Source organism: Prinia subflava, assembly GCF_021018805.1.
Source record: "Prinia subflava isolate CZ2003 ecotype Zambia chromosome W unlocalized genomic scaffold, Cam_Psub_1.2 scaffold_2cwr_NEW, whole genome shotgun sequence".
Lineage (NCBI taxonomy): Eukaryota > Metazoa > Chordata > Aves > Passeriformes > Cisticolidae > Prinia > Prinia subflava.
Window position 1 is genome coordinate 3,267,686 of NW_026960607.1, and position 22,284 is coordinate 3,289,969.

The following is a 22,284-nucleotide window of genomic DNA, read 5'->3' on the forward strand; positions in this document are numbered from 1 at the left end:
TCAGTTTTGCTTCTGTTTCTCCTGTAATAAAACTTCTCCTGCATGGAGTAGTGTGTGTTCACGTTGTTTAAAACTCCTTTATAGTTGGAAAAGGATAAGTAGAATGGGTTAGTATACTGGTAGATGACCTTTTGGCTAAATTTTTTTTGCTTTTTCTTTCTGTTCTTGCAGGGTTTATAATATTTGGGAACAAGCAGTAGAAATATGTATTGTGCAGAAAAGAAGTGATACCACAAATGCAGATAGAGCAATGCGGCAGAGACATTCTAGTAAAAAGAATGCTATTAATTCACATCAGAGTGGAACTGAGAGTGTAAAAAAAAGTGAAAAGGTAGAATGTGCTTCAGAAGTGATCTATATTTTGATATTCTCTGAAATTAAGTCATAATTGCAGAATGAATTAAAATTTGATTGAGCTTGACTGTTACAAGGAAGAAGTGAAGGATTAAGGAAAGGTTGTCTGTTCCATAATAATACTGTTTATGTAAAAAAGGCTAGAGTGTATATGTTGTGTTTGTGAAAAATAATCCCTGCAGCACTGCAGAACATACTCGAGAATGCTTAGAAGAACATTTTATTGTTTCCAGGATGAAGTGTAATACTGAGAAAAGATTGTTAGCTGAGTGCTTGTTGTCAATATTGCAAAGAGCTATGACACAAAAGGGAAGATGGGAATATTACATACCCATTACTGGAAACAGCTCTTTGTTTACAGTTCCAAGCACCTTTGCAACAGCAATCTTCTCTAGAACCACCTTGCCTTTGGTCTTCATTTGGTCTGTTTATTTCCAAGTCATTCCACTTTTTATGGCTACTTTCGGAAACTTTTTGGTACTCAAATCTATACAGTTCTGTCAAATCCCATTATGTATGTTGTATCCACAAATTTACTCTTGAATAGAAAGTTCCTAAGGTCTCAATGCTATGGAAAGCAGTTCTATCCTACTGTGGTCGACTGCACTTGGAGAATTTGCTTCTCATGTTTCTTGTTACCAGCAAGTGAGTGTTGAACTGACAGATCTGGCCTTGTGTTAAAAATAGTTGTGTAACACAGCTTTTGATTTCTAAAATAATGCCAGTGTTGCATCTCTGCTCACTGTGTGAGTACTTTTTATCACAGGACACCAAGGGCATGTATGTCCTGTGCAAGTTGTGGCTTAGAAAACAGGTGTGCATGTTGGAGGAGCTGGGCACACCGTGGGACCCCTTGCCCATCCTGTGTGTAGGGAGCAATTCAGGGCGAACTTCCCAAACTCCATCTCAAGCAAAGCTAGCTGGTTCACTATAAGTATGTGGGAGTGAGCTTATACACATGGGGTGAATGCTTAGAATGCATTACTTTTTTTGTAATCTTTGATTTCTGTGCAATTGTTCCAACACTCAGGACCATTTATACACTGCTTCTTTTTAGGTAAAGAATATATACAAGATGAGTAATCAGTCATTCAAAGTTGTAGTCTTACTACTACAAAGTATTCATATACTTTTCACAGGGGAAAAGATTGTTCTATAGGAGTTCGGTTTAAAATGATTTATTATGAAAATTTTGATTAGCTTGACTGATTTCTTTACTTCATTTCCCCTTGTGTTTTAGTAGGAGGGGGAGCCCCAGTGAACCCAATGGTGAGTATGCCTTTAGAAGTGAAAACGTTATCTACAGTGTATCAGCCTGTGGTTTTGTGTGTTCTCCTGCAATTTTAAGAGAACTAGGCAAGCTGATATGACTAAAGAAGATAATTAATGCTGTTTTCATTTAGGTTTTATAATCATTAATTTTATCTTAGATCTTGAAACAATTAATGAACAAATTCAGTTCTAGAGTCCCCAAAACATGCAAATTATTTGGTAAGTTTAGTCTATGTAGCACAACAAACTCTATTAAACTATTTTAGGTAGTCATGAGAGCATGCTTTTTAGGATATATTCATTATTTTCTTTTGCACTTTGCCAACCAGCTTCCATGGATTATTAAATGGAAGCTTAAATATAGTCCAGACCATTAAAATGGTGCTGCATTTTATTATATAGCTATAATTGCCTTAATGATGTAAATGAAAGGGCCTTGCCAGTCTTATGGTACATTAAAGGCTTTACAAGTGTGTCACAGTAGTTGTATTGAGAATAAATAACCAAAGAGATGCAGATCATATGCTAAGTATCTGGATCAGCATTATCTTGCTGTTCATGCAATGTACAAATAAACTAAAGATGCCTTTATGTTTGTGTCTCAATTACTGATGTGATGGTAATATTTTTTTACTGATACTATTTTTATACCATCAGTATGCAGTAATACTTAAAAGTCTTTCATTACTCAACAGTGGAAGATTACTAGAAAAATCAGGGGTATTTTTGTAAATTAGGTAATTAAATTACTTAATTTGCTCCTCCTTCTTATTTATTGAAGATAAAACATGGTGCTAATTGCATAACCTAATTTGGAATTATTTTTTCTGTAAGTATGTCAGTTTATTGAACAGTGAAGCTACCTGAGATCCTTAGGAAGCTCAGGAATGGACTGATGATGGTTCAGTAGTATTCTGAAGGTGGATCAGTGAGATTCACGGAGTCCTCTTCAAGCAGGATGTAAGCTGAGTGGTATTTAAAGAACATGTGATAACCTTTTGGGAACCACCTCTCAATAATATTAATTGAGTCTTTAGTACTTCAACTGTGCTATGTGTGCTCCCTCTTAAATAGTTGCAGTATCACTTTTCCAAAGTGACTGTTCTAATAGCTGCCAAAATTTTAGTATTTTCTTTAAAATATCAAAGTTCTTTAGAAGGCAGGGATTGAAATGTCTGTCTTTGGCAGCTATTGCTGATGTTTCTACAGCTGCTACACTGAAATTGACAGAAAATTGTTAATATCCTGGTGATATGGTGTCCCTTTCAATTTATTGTTTTTTAAACATACATGTTGTATCTCATTTATTCTTTGAAGGTGACATCTGTCATGGTTACTAGTTTCTACTTGAGCTAATTTTAAGCAAATATTCCAGTAAGATACTATGCAAGGAAAAAAGTTCACTTGGTATCAGCACATCCTTACTTGGTTACACAATATCCTCTTTCTTTCAATAGTAAATATATAATCAGTTCTTACACATAAAAATAGAAGTTTTCTCTATAGCAATCTTTCTCACCTCTCCTGAGCATACAGACAAAAGAACAGTATTGATTTACTGTTTCACTTTTGCTTTTCTTGAGTAAATGTTTGAACACACTTTCATAGTTGAGAATCATTGTTCTCTTGGTTGGTGTAAAGTTTTGAGGCACTACTGAACATTTTCATGTGGTTGTGTGTATTGACTGATACTCTGAAAATATGTCTGTGCATTGAAGGTACGATGACACCTAGGCCATGTTCATATCTCTCATTTCTAGCTGTGATAATTTCTAAAAGTTTGAAATGATGATGCAGTGTTGGAAAGAAATTTTACACTATTAGAAGAAAGTTATTTAACAAAACTCTCCAGGATGATTTTTACATGCTTCTGAGTGTCTTTAAGCAAGAGAAAGATGTATTGTCAAAAACTCTCCATCCTTATTTTGCATGCAAAATAGTCCTGCTAGCTTTGAGTCTTTATGTAGGTTACTACAGGTTTACGCAGAGTCTTGGTAAGAATATGTACTAGTGTCAGCATGACCTAATTGATGTCTTGAAGGTTTTTACTGCCACAAAGGCAGGTTTTGTATTTGTAGATACAGATTTATTTTGTATTCTTGATGAATCAACATTATGAAAACAAGTATTAATAAAATTATTAGATCAATCCTTTGTGCCTCAAAGTATAGTAATTACCCAACTGTGTTGCTTTTTATCTGCATCACAAAATACAATACTAATTTTATTTTTTCTTGATATCTTTATTTTATATCACAGGTGCAAATTACTTTACATGTCAGAAATTCTCTAAATAAAACATTAAAGTCTTAATGGAAAATAAAAAACCCAACTTCTTTCCTGAAGATACCATGACCCATGAAATTAGCTGTGGCATCTTTTTTAACTGTTCTGCTGATACTGCAACATTGAGTGCTACAGCCACCTCACATGCAGGCATCAGCACTTGTTGAGTTTTGTCAAATTGTTAAGCTTTGGGTCATTAGCATGGTGGCACCTTTAAAACATAACTATCCCCTAAAATTAAATGGCTTTATATTGTGATTTACTAGTACTGAAGTATGTTTTTGTAGGAAAAAAACCCAGCAAACAAATCTTATATTTACCATTTCAGAGAGTACAAGTCATAAGAAATCCTGGATTGATTCATTTTCAGTAATAATTCCTGTCAATAATTTTTGCATTATTTATCCTCATTTTAGTAGAGGTTTGTTAGAATATTGAGAACAGTAGTAGAGCACAAAACATTTAAAAAGAGAGTCGTAAAGCCAATTTAAGTGGAAACTAAGTAATTAACACAGTTTTGTTCTCTTTGGTCTCTTCAGCAGGATTCTCTCAAATTCAGATATGAAGGTTTTAAGAAAGTTTACTCTTTCTCATAGGAATCTGATTTTTTTGGTCTAGTTTTCATTTAAGGTCAGTACTTGAAGCTGATGAACCCCTGTGGTATTTCTGTATGTACAGTTTAAGAGGATTAAAAGATACAGTGAAGATACAGGACACTAAATCGCTGGTATTATATAGTTACCTTCTTTCTAAAGGTTTAGCTTTAGAGAAGGAATACAAGAAGAGGGTATAGTTTTAGCAAAATGAACAAAATACTGCTGTAGTTCGGAAAAACAAAGAAAATAGTAATACTTTCTGATTTTGTGTTTCATCCTACTTAAATCTATTAAAGAGAAAAAAGTGTACAATTATATCCAAGTCAGTTGTCATGTTTCTGACCCTTTAATTGAGCATTGGATCATAACTAGACTTCATAGAAAACAGATAAATGCATAACATTAGGAAAGCAAGTTTAAAAGAAAATTAGTACAGATTGGAATAATTTAGAAGAGTTGTCCACCAGCTTTAAATATTACTGATTGATAGCTTAAAAGTGTTTTTTTCTGAGCCAAAAGCTGGCAATAGCCAACAGTACACAGTGTCAAGGCTAAAGGATGCAGACAGTTGTCAGAGACAAGCATCTGTGACAATTTGCTGCTTAGGAAAAGAAAGCTAGAGATCAATGCAGGTATTCACAAGGTTATTGTGTACATGTATTTATTTCTTGATGTCTCTAGAATTTCATTCACTAGGGTTAAAGGTAGAGTTTGTAATGCAAGCACTGATTTACCATGTCCATAGTTCATCCAGACGGTCTTTAATTATTAGTGAGAGCTCTCACTGACTGTAAGGATTAGCAGCCTGCACCTGTTATAGCCAGCACCTCTGTAGTGTTCATTTGTGGGCAACATGAATCTCGTCGTGTAAGATGCCAGTCTGTCAGCATGTTTTTCCTGCATTGCATGGAGGGCTATTAGAAGTTCATTGATGTCACTGAGCGATGACAGGGAACTGATTTATTTAGTTTCTTAAAAAAGGTTCTCAGCAGTGGCAGGAATGTAGCATTCAGTACAGAGTAAATACTGTAATTCAGCTTTCTAGCTGAAGTATATTCCCTTTCCAGAGAGCATCCTGATTTTCTTACATTGAAGAACTACATATTACTTCTTTCTGTCTTTCTCCCTCTCTCTAGACCACTTGGTACTATTTTTGCACATACCATGTAACACTTCACTCTGCAAGTGATAAGTCTAAGGTATTAGTCCTTGTAAGTTAGGGTAAGAGAGTTAGAGTGAATGATAAGCATTTAGTTACTCATTTATCTTAAATTGTTTGACTTGCTATTTTAGTTTATTTGAAATTAATTCAGTTTTTTGCATAAGTGATAGCCAGTGTCACAAGGATTTTTCATTTTTTTATTTTAAATCTATTTCTAAATTCCTCTAGGGTATTGAGAAAGATTTAAACTCAGTTGTGTTTCCTAAGAACAGACTTTGACAAGACAAAGGGGCTGGGCTTTTGATTTGCTCTGTTTCTCTTTTCAAAACCAGAAACAAATATAGAAATAAGCTTGGGGGGGGGGGGTAGGTGGAAAACTTTGCTTAGTGTAAAAGAAGAAAGAAAGGAATATCCTTTTTTCCCCCAAATAATCTGTGGAACTACACAGAGAATCTGAACAAAGACCCAGTAAATGAAGAATTAAATTATACCATCACTTGAATTGATTTTTGTTGAGATGTTGAAAATTATCAGTAAAATACTTCTGCCACCAAACTTTTACCAGGCTGCACACCAGTATTACAGAATCACAGACTAGCAGAATGGTTGAGTTTGAAAGTGACCTCTGGAGGTGCTCTTGCTCCAACCCTCTGCTCAAGGGCCACTGAGAAGAGGTTGCTCAAGAACTTGTTCAGAAAACTTTAAAGTGTCTCTGAGGTTCAAGCCTCTACAACCTCTCTGGACAACTCAGTTACTCTCACAGCAAACAAGTTTTTCCTCATGTTGAGCAGAAACTTCCTGTTTCACTTTAAGCCCATTGCTTCTTGCCCCATCACTGGGAACCACTGAAAAGAGCCTGGTTCTGTTTTAATGTCCTCCCTCCAGGTATTTATTCACATTTATGAGATCCCATTGTTTTCTTCTCCAGCAAAAATGGTCCAAGGCCTTTCAGCATTTCATCACATGAAATTCTTTTGATGCACAAAATGTAAAACTAAAAGGTCCACATTATAATTAGCTATTTTAAATTGTCTATCATAATAGAATCTCATGAGTGATATTGTCACTTTTCATGGCAGTTAGTGAGACAATTTTGGTTAGCTGTGAAGACCTGTGAAAGAGGAAAATTTTTTAACATGATCTGAGAACTATAGCACATGTATGTATATTAAGGAATACTACACTTGCTTCTGTGTGCAGATGCATATTTTTCTTGTTTAGCCAAAATATAAAGATAGAAATTGTCTGATCTCATGCATTTGAGGATCAAGTTGAGAAATGTGTAGCTTAACATATAGCATGAAATATAGTCATGAAAATGTGATTTATAGCTCAAAATACATTTATCACAAAAAATTCTTTGTCATTTTAGTGATGATGTAAATCCATAAATTTCCTAGCTAACTTTGTACAGTTTACAGTGATTCTAGATTTACATGCTAACTTACGTTAAGAGAAATCTCAAAAAAAAATATTGTTTGCCTACATTCACACACAATGCACATATTGTAATACTTTATATATATATGAAGCATAGTTTATATCTACATGAAGCACCTAGAGCATTGAAACTATTCTGTGGAACCAAGTGGAATTTTTGTAGGGTAGCATACTCATGTACAAGACACACTGAATACTATGACCAGTAGTAGTAGCAGTAGTCTAGAAACCCAACACATTTTACAGAACACAAACTCATAAAAAGTGTTTGCAAATCATAAAGCCTGCAAAACAGCCTTTGTTTTCCATCTGCTTCAGGCACAGTGATGTAACATTCAATTCCATCTGAAATAAGCATTTTAGTGGGTAATGATTTATTCTTGACATTTGGACAAAGGACACAAAGGAGCCTTGGAAGTAATTTTTAAATTCCTAGCTATATATATTTATATGTAGAAGCAAGTTAACTATGCACAGCATAAAGATAAAATTGTACTGAATTTCATTACCATAGAGGTCGTGGTATAATTGCACAATCTACTATTCCTTTTTTTTCTATTGCTCTACCTCAAAGCAAGATTTCTTCAGACTGGAAGAAAGTCCCTCCTGCAGTTTAAGGATTTACATAATGGAAACAGAAATGCATATATCCATTAAGAAGGCGTTTACAAAGAGATTGATGGTGTTGGCATGTGTTTGTTAAGCACCAGGCAAACCACCAGTCCGTATGTGCAGATTGCCTGCACTGCATGTGCTGTGGTGTGTCCTGGAGGCTTGCGGCTTAATAGCTTGAAACTTGTATGGTCCACTCTTCTGGGAGAGCTGAACATGAAATGGTCTGGTCAGAGCTTCTGCTCTTGTTCTGTTATAATCTAAATTTCCTTTTGATTTCCAGAGTTTTGGGGTAGATAAAGAACAGCATTCCAAAAAGCTGAATTGTGGGAACTCTTTTCCTGTGTGATTGAGCAATTTGTTCCAGTGTATCACATGGACATTGGGTTATTTGGTTACATAAATCAGAATGGAATATAAAATCCTTACCAAGCATTATAAATGCTTATTGGTGTTATTTTGAGTGACAAGAAATTTCTTTTGCAATGGAAGCCAAACAGTAACTGTGAAAACAAAGTACATCTGCCTATTGCGGTCTTTGCAGAGGTACTTATTTGCTGTCAGTGTCTCAGTGTTAGCCTGCATCGTTTTATTTTCTAAAGCTTTGAATTTACTTTATCTGTGCAATATCAGGCCCTACAAAAAATGAACATTTTCATGAAGACAATTTCCTTACTTCTTTCAATGCTGTAAGAGAAAATGTGGACTCAAAAATTACACATATCCACATATCTTTGTAGTAATTGGATTACTATCAATTAATTTAGATTAAAATGTTCAGCATCTTACCTTTCTGAAAAGAAGTTTTACATTGTAGTGTTTTTCAAAAAATTAATACCTATTATTTTCTCCAGAAAAAAAATCATTTAGTAAAAGTATGGTAACGATAAAAGATATTTTGTTACAGAAATATGTGCTGAATGACAAATACTTGATTTCACAGGAAACTTTTCAACACTAAAGTGATTAAATGGGACACCTTGATTATGTGTTGTACAAGGAAATACAAATAATGTGTGGTTCATTAGTTCATGACTTCAGAATGTGAGGGACTAAAGAAAGAAACAGCCTAGAAAGGGGAAAAAGGGGAAAAAAAGAAAATGTGAGTAACAATGAGATGATGATTCTCTAATTACATCTTTGGCTCGGGAGCATAGTTTTGGGCCTACCAGGCAGGTGCTTGGCTGCCTTGTCTAGATAAAAGAGGAGAGAAACTCACTATTTTTTTTATGTCTATATTCAGCCATATATTTATGTATGTTCCTATCTTCTACTGAAGAGCTGAAAAATTTTGTGTGTGTGTAGTAAATGAGAAACAAATAAAATCTAGATATCTAATATATCTAGTTGACTACCTTTCAGGGAGATTTTGGAGAGTTTGTGTGAATTGCTCCACTGTGGACCACTATCACTGCCTATATCCTCAGGAAGTTTCTTCTAATTATCATCACTGCTGAGTGACTGAATAATCAGAGAAGCTGTTGCCTGCATCTTTTTCACAGGTGATCGGTGTGTTGAAAATGTCATGGTTTCTGTTTCCTTGTTTATTAATTTCTTCTAAGAGACTTACCTAGCACTCGGGCATTTTTTGACTTTAGGCAGTGACTAGACATTCCATATTCATTTAATTTATTTTGGTCAGCTATTAGTTTACATCAGATATTTTACACAGCAGTGTCATGGTGGTAGCAGGAGTGGTTTGAGTTCAGAGGACTGAGTGTTGTATATTAAAACTATTTGGTCACAGCTCCCTCATGCTGACTCCTGTTGAAATAAACAGTGTTACTGAGTAATTCTGGGCACAAGTCTGAATTGGGAGAGGAGTGGCTGGAGAGCAGTCCTGCCAAGAGGGATCTGGAGGTGCTGGTCAGCAGCAGCAGCTCAGTGAGAGTCAGCAGGGTGTGCCCTGGAACCCAGAGGGCAAAACCCTTCGTTACAGCATAAAATGAGACTAAACTAGCATTTTTTTCTCTATAAGTTGATTGCATATTAAGAAATAACAGCAGTGTTGGTTCTTAAAGTAGAAACGTGTTGATGATTTCCTTTCAATTAATCAATTAATATATGCAGACAGCAGCAAATAAAATCCCAAGTCTCTTCAGGTATTCAAGCAATAGCCTTCAAATTACAACTGTGAAACTAGGAGGAAGTTTTGAGGTTTTATGCAGTAGCAGTAAGGGGTTTTCATCTTTGTTGAATGCAAAACTGGTACTGAAATCAGTGACAAAGCTCCCACTAAATGGAACCAGGGTTTTTATTTGTTTAATGAAAGAAGAGCCATGGAGAAACTCTTAAACTTGCACCCATTACACTGCAATTTAATCTTTTTGGTGGTGGTGCCTGCTGCTGAGTCCAGTAATCTCTGCACACGTTTGCTGTGCCTCAGCTCCTTGCTAGATGTAAATTTGCTGTTTGAAAGTCATTGAAGAGCAATATCAACATCTTGAAAGCGAGGCAATGAGCAATGCAGACAGGAAAGCAACAACTTTCTGAGCTCAGTGCAGTGGTAGCAAAACATGGGGTTTGACCTCAGTGAATTCTCATGTGGCTGTCAGGGCCTGTATCTTTTAAAACTACCTAAATAGCCTAGTGATGCAGCTGGCCCTATAGGAGAATCTATATGAAAAATAGACATAATTTCACACTTAAAATGTTTCTTACTGTTGTTAATAGGATGTCTTCAAAACCATTATCAGTAGATATTTCATTATTTCTTAAAATAATTAAGGTACTGATTTTGTTTCTCACTTTTAAGTCTCAGGTACTGATGCTTTATTTGCAGACTCTTTCTGATGTCACTGACAGTTTAAAGACTTCTACAGATTTTGTAAACAGTGCAAAACAGTGGTGCCATTATTAGGGACAGTAGTTTGGAAGTCTCAGATGCAGTGGTGAAGAGGCTCACAGTTGACACATGGCAGTTCTTTTCAGCTGTAGGCAATGGTGCTGATAATCGGCACACCCAGTTAGTATGAATGCCTTTCATGGCTTATGATTAACAACTAAAATTATAACTGAATAGATTACTACCTGGCATCTCTAATTGCCCATACTCTTTTTGCCTTGAAAGGCTCTTAATCACCATGTGGAAAAACAATGTACATTCTAATTATATAGATTTTGTCTAAAACGCAACACATTTTCTTGTATAGGTTTTTTTCAAAATATAATGTAATTTCTTTAAACAAAAAGGTTATATTTTTCTTTTCTTTTAATAGATTGCAAAATTTATTAAATGTAATTTTTCATTGTGAAAATGTCAACAGAATTGTTTAAACAATCATCACTGTGTTGATCAGTGTCAGCATTCCTTTCCTCTTCAGAGAACCAAGTAGTTGGTCTAGACAGCAGCTAAATGAGAGTGAAATTCTGGCTGTACTGCAGTCAGCAACAATTTTACGACTGATTTCAATAAAGTAAGGATTTTAGGAGAGCTTTGTTCTGTTCTGCATACGCATGGTGCTGATTTGTGCCTTCTGTAAGCAGCTCCTTTCAAAAACTTCTGTACTTGCGAAGTCAACGTGCAGACAATGCTGCATGCAGGTAGCCAGCAGAAGGACTACAGCCGGGAAAGAATTTTCTGAAACCTGTCATGATACCAGGACTGACCCCTCATGGTGTCTGGTTGGGATCTGATGTTGATTTATGTCACACACAGTATACTCCGTGTGCTAAAGGTTCTCTGTAACACATATGAGGATCACTCTTGGTAATGCAAGATTTTTGGATTTAAAATACATATAAGAATAACCACATTAGAAATTACTAAGGCTAAATAAATTGCTATCTCCATGAATATTCATCTACAGCTCATAAAAATTCCCTGATCTACATCAGACATTCATGAACAATCCATTCAGTGCTGAATGCATAGACTAGCAAAACATAACTGCACTTTGCTAACATATTTCATGTATGCATTTGTAAACATTTTGGGTATTTGTGCCCTAATCATATTTTTTAAAACTCATTAGCTTTTGCATTTCTCTTTACAGTTTTGATTAGTGAATTTGTGTGGAGACACAGCTGCAGATTACATTTACTTAACCAGCATTCTGATTTCCCTGAGGTGGTGGTAGTATAGTAGAATTTGCATCTCACTGCCTGTTATTTCTAGGCCAGGTCCTGCTGTTACATTGCTGTATAATAGATTAACTGTCATAGGTTTCTTCAATAGTAGAGAAAGAGCTTGTCTACTTCTGTTGGCCTTACTTTAGGAAAGATACAAATAATTAGATAAATTGGGGTAATTTTGCCCTCTTGAAAGGTCTACAGACAACTGTGTACTCTTTAATGAACAATTTATGTGATTTACAGCAATGTTAGTGATTAAACATTCAAGAAAAACACACTAGCAAATGGTTTGAGTACATACAAAGTGGTTTAAAGCATCAGATCACAATCTAAATATGAAAAAGTAAATTACTGAAATGCAGCCTTGGATCTGTCAGACTTCAGTGGGATGCAATATGATGTAAGATTACTTTATGTCAGAAACTTGCAGAGCAAATTGTAGTTAATTTCTGTTAAAGGGTGATTGTTCAGCCCACTGTTCCATTCTCTTGCCCTTCCGTGCCAGAGAAAAGGTGCAAACCGGTAGATAGTCATAATGAGGAGCAATAATTTTCTCACAACAGAAAGATCTATCAGTCCCTTCTAGGTTCTGTGCATGGTTACCTGATGTGCTGCACTTCTCAAGTGTTTTATCAGGAGAGAACATTTCTGATTTCAGAAAATACATAATTTGAAATGGTGAAATAATATATACATATTTTAAAATTTTCTTTATAAAGAGCATTGGTCAGTGATCCTTTTACCTTTGTGTCTACTATGTTTCAAGGGATTGTGTGTCAAATGCAAGAAGTCTTTGCAGGTCTCTGTCAGTCATGATCTTGAAGGGAAGAAAATGTCCAGACTTTGTCCCATAGCTGTGTAGTGCTTTCAGGAATCCTTAAAACTGAGTTTTGAAAACTACCATAGCTTTAGGTTATGGTTTCCTTAAAAGCTTTCACCAGTAGCACAATTTTGATCTGTCCCTGTTGTAGTTTAGATTTAGGGGGGACCCTGGGGAGGGTTCCCCGGGAGTCCCCCAGGTCCTAGGGTCATGGGTGTTCACATGCAGGCAGGCAAGGAGACTCTAGATGGCTGGTGAGGTGCTGATGAGATGAGGATTTATTTGGAGTTCGACTCCAGGAAGGCAACATGGTTACTGAGGGAGAGGGGAGAGGAGGGGGAGCGGGGGAAGGGGAGAGGAGCAGAGCCTCTGGAGGCCTCCAGGGAAAAGAGAGCGAGCCCTCTCTGCTTGCACCCTTAACAGGGAGCTTCGAAATGGGCGCGGTAAGATTCTCTAACCAATACAGTTACAGACACACCATACTGCAGGGAGGTTATAGACTTGGGATAAACCATACACTTTCCAGGGGTGAGCCAGAGCATACCGTTTCAACAAAATGCAATTCCACATGTCCCTATTTGATACTTCCTATATCTTTTATTACATGAAATTATTATTACTGGATTTAGTTGAATATACAGAAGTATTTGAAAATTATCTTGGAATACAGCATATTACAATGGAACATTTACTATCTTCTGCTGTGTGTGTTCATAACTACGCAATTTACAGATTATTAACATCATTTTCATCCTCAGAAATTAATAGTTTGGAATAACAGAGCACGATGAGAAATTATAGCCAACACTACAGGTTAGCAGCATTTAGCAAAGGAAGCCATGTACATTGACTCTCCTTCAGAAAATAAATTAGCAAATTCCACAACAGGTCTGTGATACTTCTGAGAGACTAAAGAATCAGTATTGTCTTACTTAATTGGAATGTCTAAGTCCACATATTTCAAGTTGAAGACAGTAACTTGGCACATAAATTCTGTGTTGTGGGTACTACTGTTTTTCCTGCACTCAGGAATTATTATATTTTAATGTGAAGTATTTTAAAACTGTGAGGACACAAAAAGATCAGATTTATTTTATGAAAATGTAATTTTTTAAAATCATTTTGCATATTGTGAAGCATTAATCATGTGCAGAATGTCTGTATGGAACATTAATTTGGGGCAGTAAGAATAAGCAGCCACAGTTTCCTGATATGGTATCTACAACATTTGTATTAATTATCTCATAACATAGACTAACTGAAGTAGAAAATTCATTATGTTTAGCTAAATAATAAGGAAGTCAGAATGCTTTTATTTATTAATTTCAAGATATTATCTTCCTAAAATCACTGGCCCTGGAGGTAACGGATGACTGATAAATATCAGCTTATAGAAATAGAAATATATGCATGAATTTTTTCAGTTAACGGCCTTTAAAAAAAAAAAAAACAGTTCTAACTGTACATCTGGGACGGTAAAAAGATGACTGAAATGACTGTTCCATATTTTAGTTACAGGTTTGGAGGAATTTTTGTCCTTTCATCAAATTTTGGGTTTTGCTAGCATGCCCTTTTGCCATATGTTACTCTTCCCATTTGTGACAGAGGATGCAGAGCTAGAAGCACTGCTCTATATTGCAGGAATTGTAAGTCACTTGCATACAATTCTTAGACATTTAGAGTTAGCCACATGGATACTAGCCCTAATTCTGGAGCCAGGAATTTTCAGTCCAAGTAATCAGTTCCTCAGGGCTAAATTTACAAACCTCTGCAGAATGGCAGCCTTGCAAGGCACTGTCACTGGGTAGTTACTTGTGCTATAATGTTCCAGCTTACTATAGGAGATAATGTAAGTAGATAATGTCTTTAAAGGCAGCACTGAGTTCTGATGGCAGTTTTAGGGTTACTGTATTTTCAGAAGAATGTTTAAATGCTCGTGCTGGAACAGATGCTCAACATCTACTGTGCAGCCATATGATAGTACATGGTTGGTAGGTGTCATGGGTTGGCGCTGGCCAGATGCCAGTGCACCCATGAGTGTATGTTTTTTCTAAAGAACTACTGTGAGATGTGGTCAAGAACAGAGCAGAGCAAGCCCAAACTTGAAAGAAAACTACATAACAACAGAAAATAGAAAAGAAAAGAAAACCTAAACACCCCAAAACAGAAATGAAAACCTCCCAGAACATTTCTTCTCCTCCTCCAATTTCCACCCCTTACATGCTCAAACTGTTAACACTTACACATTACCCTCATCTTACTTGCTTAAACCAAAACCCTGGATTCCCAAAGTCATAATCACTCAAAAAAACCAATCTTCAATTCATCCAGGGAGAGAGGATTCTCTCTCGCACCACAGACCCCCCCCCCCCCAGGAAACACAGGTCCACCCTCCCGTGTTCCCATGTCACCCATGGCACCGCCCAGAGAAGTCTGCCAGGGTGACACCCTCCTTTCCATGTCCAGTGCTCTCACCACCATCCATGGACCAAAAACGCATATAGGGCTCTTTAAGGATGCTTGGCCAAGTACCATAAACCAGCCATCTTCTCATATTGGGACTAAAGTCCCCCCCCATTTACCCCTGGGGCCGAGGGTTTCCAAGAATGTCAGAGATCTTCATCCTTCAAGACAGAGGGCACCACCACACCCTCTTCCTCTCTTCTCTGTTCTCCACTCCTACAGTGGCAATCACTGCCACAAAGTCTTTGATTTCGAGCCAAATGCATCCACACAGTCTTATTTATGTTCAGGAGAATTCAGGGTCCATCTATGGCTAACATTATGCAAGAAAAGTCCAGCCCAAAAGCCACTCCTTTTCATCTCTGCCCATCTGGGGTTCTTTTCATTGTCCTTTATCATCTCGGTCCCAGGCTGTCTCTCTCTCTCTCTTCTGAAACCACCAGCCATGAGAATCAATGTCTGGGAAAAGTTTTCCTCTGCCTCAGAAAGAGTTAAAAGCTCCTGGCAGGGCCGCAGGCTTGGGCACTCGCAGGCTCGGCAACCCCCCACGCCGCTGGGCACCTTCTCCCTGGGGGTGGGGGGGGGGATGGAAGGCACCTGCAAAGTTCTCTACCCCTCCATCCTGGATGGGGCTGGCTCAGCTCCAGTCCCGTTCGCTCTCTTTTCCCCCCCCCGGGGCACCGGCCTACCTCAGCCCGGCCGCCTGGCTGCATGGTTCCCCTCCTCCACCCAGCCTGGTAAGCTGGGCAGGGGAGGAGGAGAAGATGCTTCCCTCCTGAAAGCGGAACCAGAAAAAGGAAGTCCCTCTGGGAGTCCTTGCTTTTAACCCCTTGTGTTCTCAGAGGCGTGTCCAACCCCTCAGTGGCCACTCCAGGTGTCAACATTCAAACCTGACTACTGATTGGTTTGACCACAACTTCTGGCAAACTCACTTTCCCCCAAACCAGGACAGTAGGTAATGCTTTGAAAGGGCATTGGGCTTACATGAGCATCAGCTGTGGACAGCAGCTTCTAATAATCCTGCTCACAGCTGATTCAGAATTGCTGCTCTAACCAGGTTTCTGGATGTCTAGCAATCCTGGACAGATGGGTGCAATCCTCAAGTTACAGCATGAGGAAATACTGTTGTATTTTTCAGGGGGAACAGTATAGAGCTACAAAACAGTTGTTAGTAGATTCTTCAAAGAGGGGTAGTCTCTCAAACACTGAGGAACCCTCACATGAATTGTGATGGTCAGAGGACATGAATGACTGCCCTGAGCAATGTGATGTAATTAAACCTACTTTTAGCAGAGAGTAAGACTGAACTACTTCTGGACGTCTCTTTCAACATATATTATTGTTTGATTCCGTGAATCAAACAATATCATATTGTTTTTTAATGGCAATATTTTTGTAAGTCATGCACTGATTCTAGTATGTTGAAAAAGATTTAATAGCAAGAAGTCTTGCTTCAGCACATACTGACTGATCAGTTGCCCATCTCACATGGAGTAGTTGTTAGTTGACTCTAAAACACGGTTGATGTGTACCCTTTTCTTTAAGTTTTCTATATGCTGTTTATATTTACTTCCTGGTTATTTTATCATATACATGAATTTATGAGTATAGTTCTACCTGATTGAATGAGAATATGTGTGCTGAGGAAGATCATCTGCATAGCATGCAGTGTGTTTCTCACTTCTTTTTCTTTCTAAATCATTTTTGTGACCCTTCACTTAGCAAAAGCTACTCCTTGGTACAACAGTGTTGCAGTATGCTCATTATGTCCACGTCCATTCAATACTTACTAAGCTACAGATCATTTTTTGTGTGTCTGTGTTTACATAAAAAGGAAGCACTGTTAAAATAACTTACTTTCTCTTATTTCAGGAAGCTAAGACTGGTTTAAATATGTTAGGGAATTCAATACATTATGCTAGCACTAAAACATGTTCTGCATGTCTTTACAGCTTTCAGTAACACTATTTTTACTTCATTAATTAGCTTGAGTTGAAAGACACTAAAAGAACTCAGGCTGACACAGCATTTTTAAATATTTTACTTCCAATCTGTAAAGTATATTCAAATGCCAGCACAAATCATAACATTTACTTTATGTGAAAACAGATAGAACAGTTGTTTTTCCACCTAACATTTAAATAATATTTATCATAAAGATATATCTGGATTAAGTACCTATAAATTTTCAGATACCTTCATTTTTTTGCATAGCCATAGCTGTTAATTTTACAAGACAGTCTCATTGCTTGAAATGGCAGTAGACTCCAGTAACCTTTGAGCTAGTGACTTCGTATTACCTTGTACTAATTCTCTTAATGGCTACTAAAATTTATTGTAATAGCAGGATTGCCTTGCATTGGCATTATACAAAAACTGAAGTACTTCTTGGCAGGTTCCTGAGTGGATTCATGTGATTTAATATGCATTTTTTGATTACTGTCTAACCTTCTACAACCTTTACTGTCTGTCTTTCACCATTAAAGATTCATCTCCCAGTCTATCAGGTGAAATAATAGTCTGAATAGATCTGAATTACCTCATCTTGACTTATTTTAAATCAGACAAATTTGCACAATAATTTCACTCCTCTGTATCTTTACAAGTTCATCACCAGGATGAAAAGTTCCTAAACATTTTTTAGTATGTATCAACTAATTCATATAATTTTTCATCACACAGTATAACCTTGAGCACACATGCTTCAGTGGCAAATATCATTCTAGTGAATGGATTGTTGAGTTGATCATCTCTGTTGCAGAACATGAATGTTACCTCATTCCTGACTGGCTCAGCCTTGGCCAGCATTGGGTCTGTCCTGGAGCCAGCTGACATTGGCTCTGCTGGACATGGAGGAAGCTTCTGGCAGCTTCTCACAGAAGCTGCCCCTGTAGCCTCCTGCTACCTAAACCTGGCCTTTCAAATCCAATATAGAGCTGTAATGGAAGGAGAAATTAAAGACGAGCAGAGTGTCCCAAGTTAATGGCTGATTCTTTGTGCTGACGTGTCAGCTGATTGCAAGAGTTGGTACAGGAAGGTGTCCTTATGGCAAACACAGAAATCCCACGTGTTTGAATTACGATATGTAGGCTTGGATCAGGAGACCATTTTCATCTGGTTGTTGTAATACATTTTTGAGTACACATGCCTATTTTTCATTATTTTTTCTGAGTTCTCTATAAATAATCAGAAAAGAAGTAGTTCTGTTACACAATAGAGAAGCACAAATACAATTTTTATTAAAATGTCAGTCCATAACATGCAAATATATGTATAGAGGAATTGTACTTTAGTCTTTCATGGATAGAATCAAAGTATCGAGAGGGACTTAAGTAAAGAATAAATAATCCCATCTTAGATGTGTGCAGTTATACAGGCACTGATAGTTGTTGACATAATGACATTTCTTATTCCAGAATACAAATTGGTGTTTCATAGTGTTGTTCAATTTAATGAAGTGCTAAAAAAGCTATGTCACTATGTGTTGGATTGCTACACAATAAAGGAAAAGTAAGCAAGCTGGAGATTTATTTTCAAGAGTGTCACTGTGAAGCTCTGCCAACTTAGGTGGGAGCTCTTCAGGTTGTAGCTTATTCGTTTACTGATAGACCTGGAAAGTGATCCCAATTTGGAAATGATAGCTATTGAGAATGGCAGCAAAAGGCATTTTGTTAACTGAGCAGGGCTATATCTGGTGTCTTTTCTGCTCTTGTCATCTTCCAGATACTGCTATTTCTTTTGTCTTCTCTTAGCTTTTCCCAAACAAATGGGAAGATGGAGTTCTGGGAGGGATCTCTACTTGGTTCAAGCATGCCCTTTCTTTGTCTTCTCAGTGAATAAGCCTCTTGACTGCAAATCTCTCTCTGATAATCTGCTTCTGTTGCTGGCTTCTATATGAACTGCCAGTACTGTACAGCACTTCAGCCAGTCTGCTACTAATCTGCTGCTCTTGGTACTACAGATGCTCTCTTTGGTCTGGTGTACTTTTTCTGCCTTTGCTATTTCTGGTCAAAGAATCCATCCTTTCCATCACCGAGTGGCTGTACAGTTGCCTGTTTGCTGTCACGTGCTCACAGGTCTGGCTTGTGAAGCTCCATTCCATGGTATAAACTTCCAGGACATTGTTGAAACACTTTTGCTGTCAATCCCATTTCCTCTTTTCATGCCTCAGCATAGGAAAGCAGGTTGGCTGGTCATGATTATCAGCCTAAATTATACTTCTGACCTGTTCTGGTAGGGCTTGGATTAGTATTGCCTTAATGAACATGGAAATGAAAAGACAAAGGACTGCAGTGGGTATTTCAGCCTCATCTGCAGTAAGATGTGAAAATACCTGTGCTGCAACTATAGTAGTTTGCAAAGGAAGTTTTCTGTTTCTTGGTATCTGTAATTTTATAATTCCTTTATACAGCAGGTATCTATTTCTGGAGGACCTTCATTGGGTTTAGAAAGCATACCTGAGCAATGCAACTGATTTAAATAAAAAAAGCTGTGGAACGTATATGTTTGTATTATTATATGGGTATATGGGGTTTGGTTTTTGTGGGGGGTTCAGGGATTTTTTTTTTTTTTTTTTTTTTTTTAGCATAATTTGAAAAGTTCTATTTAGCTCGCTGGAGAAAAAACATTTAACAACTCTGCATTTTGTTTTTCAGTGTGCAGTGATCTGGAATTCAGGGAAGTTGCAAACAGATTGAGAGACTGGTTTAAGGCACTTCATGAAAGTGGAATTCAGAATAAGAAGACTAGGATGGTTCAAAGGCCTGAAAGAAACAGTAAGTGATTTCTGCTTGTCTTATTTGATGTTTTCTTTGGTCCTTTTCTATTCTTTTGTTTTTCCTTTGCTAAGACCTGCCTTATTCTTGTGTGCTTTAAATAGGCATGTGTACAAAACTATAACTTTGGGTTTTTCTGAAGTTGGTTTCCTATTTATGGCTTAGTACTAATACAAGATGTTCACTTTAGACTTTCAATATCATTTGGTAGGACAGCTACCATTCACAATGCTTTAATTTGTGAATGCTGTCAAATTAAAAAAAATAAAATAAAGGAGCTTAAATTATGTGTGACCCATCTTTACTAGTTAATGTCACTGTAGGTACTGGTACAGAAATAGAGATGGAAAAGAAGCTTGTGAGTAAAAAGGAATTTTTAAGGTTGTACTTGAAATTGGAAAAGACTCAGAAGTAATAATGAAGTGGAAACAGTAGAGGGCATAATTTGTTTTTAACCCCCTAAAATATTTAAATAGATTTTTTTTGTTGTGGAAAGTAGTTACATTTTAAAATGTAATCATCAAAGGGCTTATTTAGAAGAGCAATTGAAGTGTGCATTAATAGTTCCAAAAGTGAAGTCCTACTGTGAGAGGATTCAAATTGGATTTCATAAGCCATAAAACTCTACCTTTTGTTAATATAATGAGCAAATAATGAATTCTTCCAGAGTATGTTTCACAGAACTTAGCCACCACTGGCTTCTTACCTTACTTTATTTTTAGCTTTTTAAGTATTTGAGCTATTTTTTTAGCTTTTGGTTGTTTCAATTTGAAGCATTACTTTTTCTTTTTTTTTTTTAAGAAATCCATTAGTTTCACTTAATTGGAAATGCCATTTCATTGTGTGATTCTTTTCATGCTAAAAGATGTGAATAATTCTGTAAAACAATGAATTAAAGATGGTTCTGTCTTATCTGGGAATATTTTTCTTAACATTGATATAAATCATTTCTGAGGTAAGGTGGTAATACAGTTGTTGGAGTTTATGTTTCTATGGATTTTATATAGAGAGTGAAATGTGAAGGGACTGAATTAAAACCTTTAGAAAAATTAGAATATATTAAGGTATATATGTATAAAGTAGAAATTTAAGCCTTAGCTTTAAGCTTTATATGCTTTAAGTGTTTAGTTGTTAGTGTAGAAGTACAGACTTTTAGGCTTAGTAATAAAGTTTAGACACAATAAAAATAGAGTACTGTTTATAATTTTTAGTATGAATTTTGCGTAAATAAGATAAAATTTTTTACGTATGTTAAGATAGTTTTTTACATAACAAGATAGAATTTTTATGCACAATAAGATAAAATTTTTATGTTAGTAAGATAAAGTTTTTACACTGATACATATGCTATATGTGTAAGTTTTTGATGCTGCTTTTCATAGTTTTTCAAACTTAGAAAATTACACCTAAATTAAGTAGTGTGTAGATAAAGATATGAATATGCATTTGTAACTTATAGATAAAAAGCCTTTGAGCTAAAAGTGAAAGTATCAATTGATCAACCCGATCTTTTGATCCAACCTCCACCTTCTGCAGCCTGGAGAAAGAGCCCTGCCAGAGAGCTGAATAAGATTCTAAAAGTACCATCTATTGTAGTCTTTGTTGCCTGGGATCTGGGCCCTAAGGTCCCGTCCCTCCCTTTCCTTTCCCCCTGCGGCATTTGCCCCAAAACTCTGTTCAGAGCTACTGAGGACTCTGCAAAAGTTCGGGACCCCGGGACCCCTTCTTGCCTCTACGACCCCAAGACCCCTTTCCTGTCAAGTTCTTAAAAAGTAATTTCAATTATGAAATTATAAAACCACTCATTTAAAACTTAATACATGCTTTCATATAATAAATCACTCTGTTTAAACCCTAAAATGTTCTTAAACCTTTAAAACCTTTAACCAGTAAAACAGCCTCAACATACAGTTAACACCATTTTGTATTGAAATTGGAAAAATGACATTTAAACCCATATATTTCCAACATGCATTCTGGTTGGTGCCCATAACTGGCATGTGATCTGCTTCTTATGCAGTAGTGAAAACAATAGAAATACAAAGTTTGCAGCCCTTAAGAATTTATTGTATAGATAAAAAAAATGTATCTAATTACGTAGGTTAGTACATTGCTTAGTTTAAGGTAAACTGAAATATTGTGTAGGGTCCTGTTTCTTGCTGAATGCTTACTTTGATATTTGGGCAATGATAAAAGAAGCAACTGTAGAGCTATTAAGTATTATGTCCTGCATAAATAACAAGTCAGTGTTTCAAGAAATTGGATTCCATGTAATGCTAGAAAGTAAAGTTCATTAATACTTTGAATACAGTGAGATCTAGTGCAAACGCAAAATTCTTAAAAGTGAGATTTTTCCCTTGGCTTTTTTCCTTAAGCACACAGGTGGTTTTGATAAAACCTACAATCTCTACTTGAAACAGGCATTTGTAC

The 22,284-nt window shown here is 36.6% G+C and overlaps 1 protein-coding gene across 1 annotated transcript in view; it reads left to right on the forward strand.

Annotated features, from left to right (window-relative positions):
• Window positions 1-22,284, forward strand: part of SPOCK3 (SPARC (osteonectin), cwcv and kazal like domains proteoglycan 3) — a 215,418-nt gene that overhangs the window by 160,323 nt on the left and 32,811 nt on the right. The window contains exon 6 of the mRNA XM_063424260.1: window positions 19,735-19,854. Coding sequence (XP_063280330.1) covers window positions 19,735-19,854 — 120 coding nt within the window. The remainder of the gene's footprint in view (window positions 1-19,734; window positions 19,855-22,284) is intronic.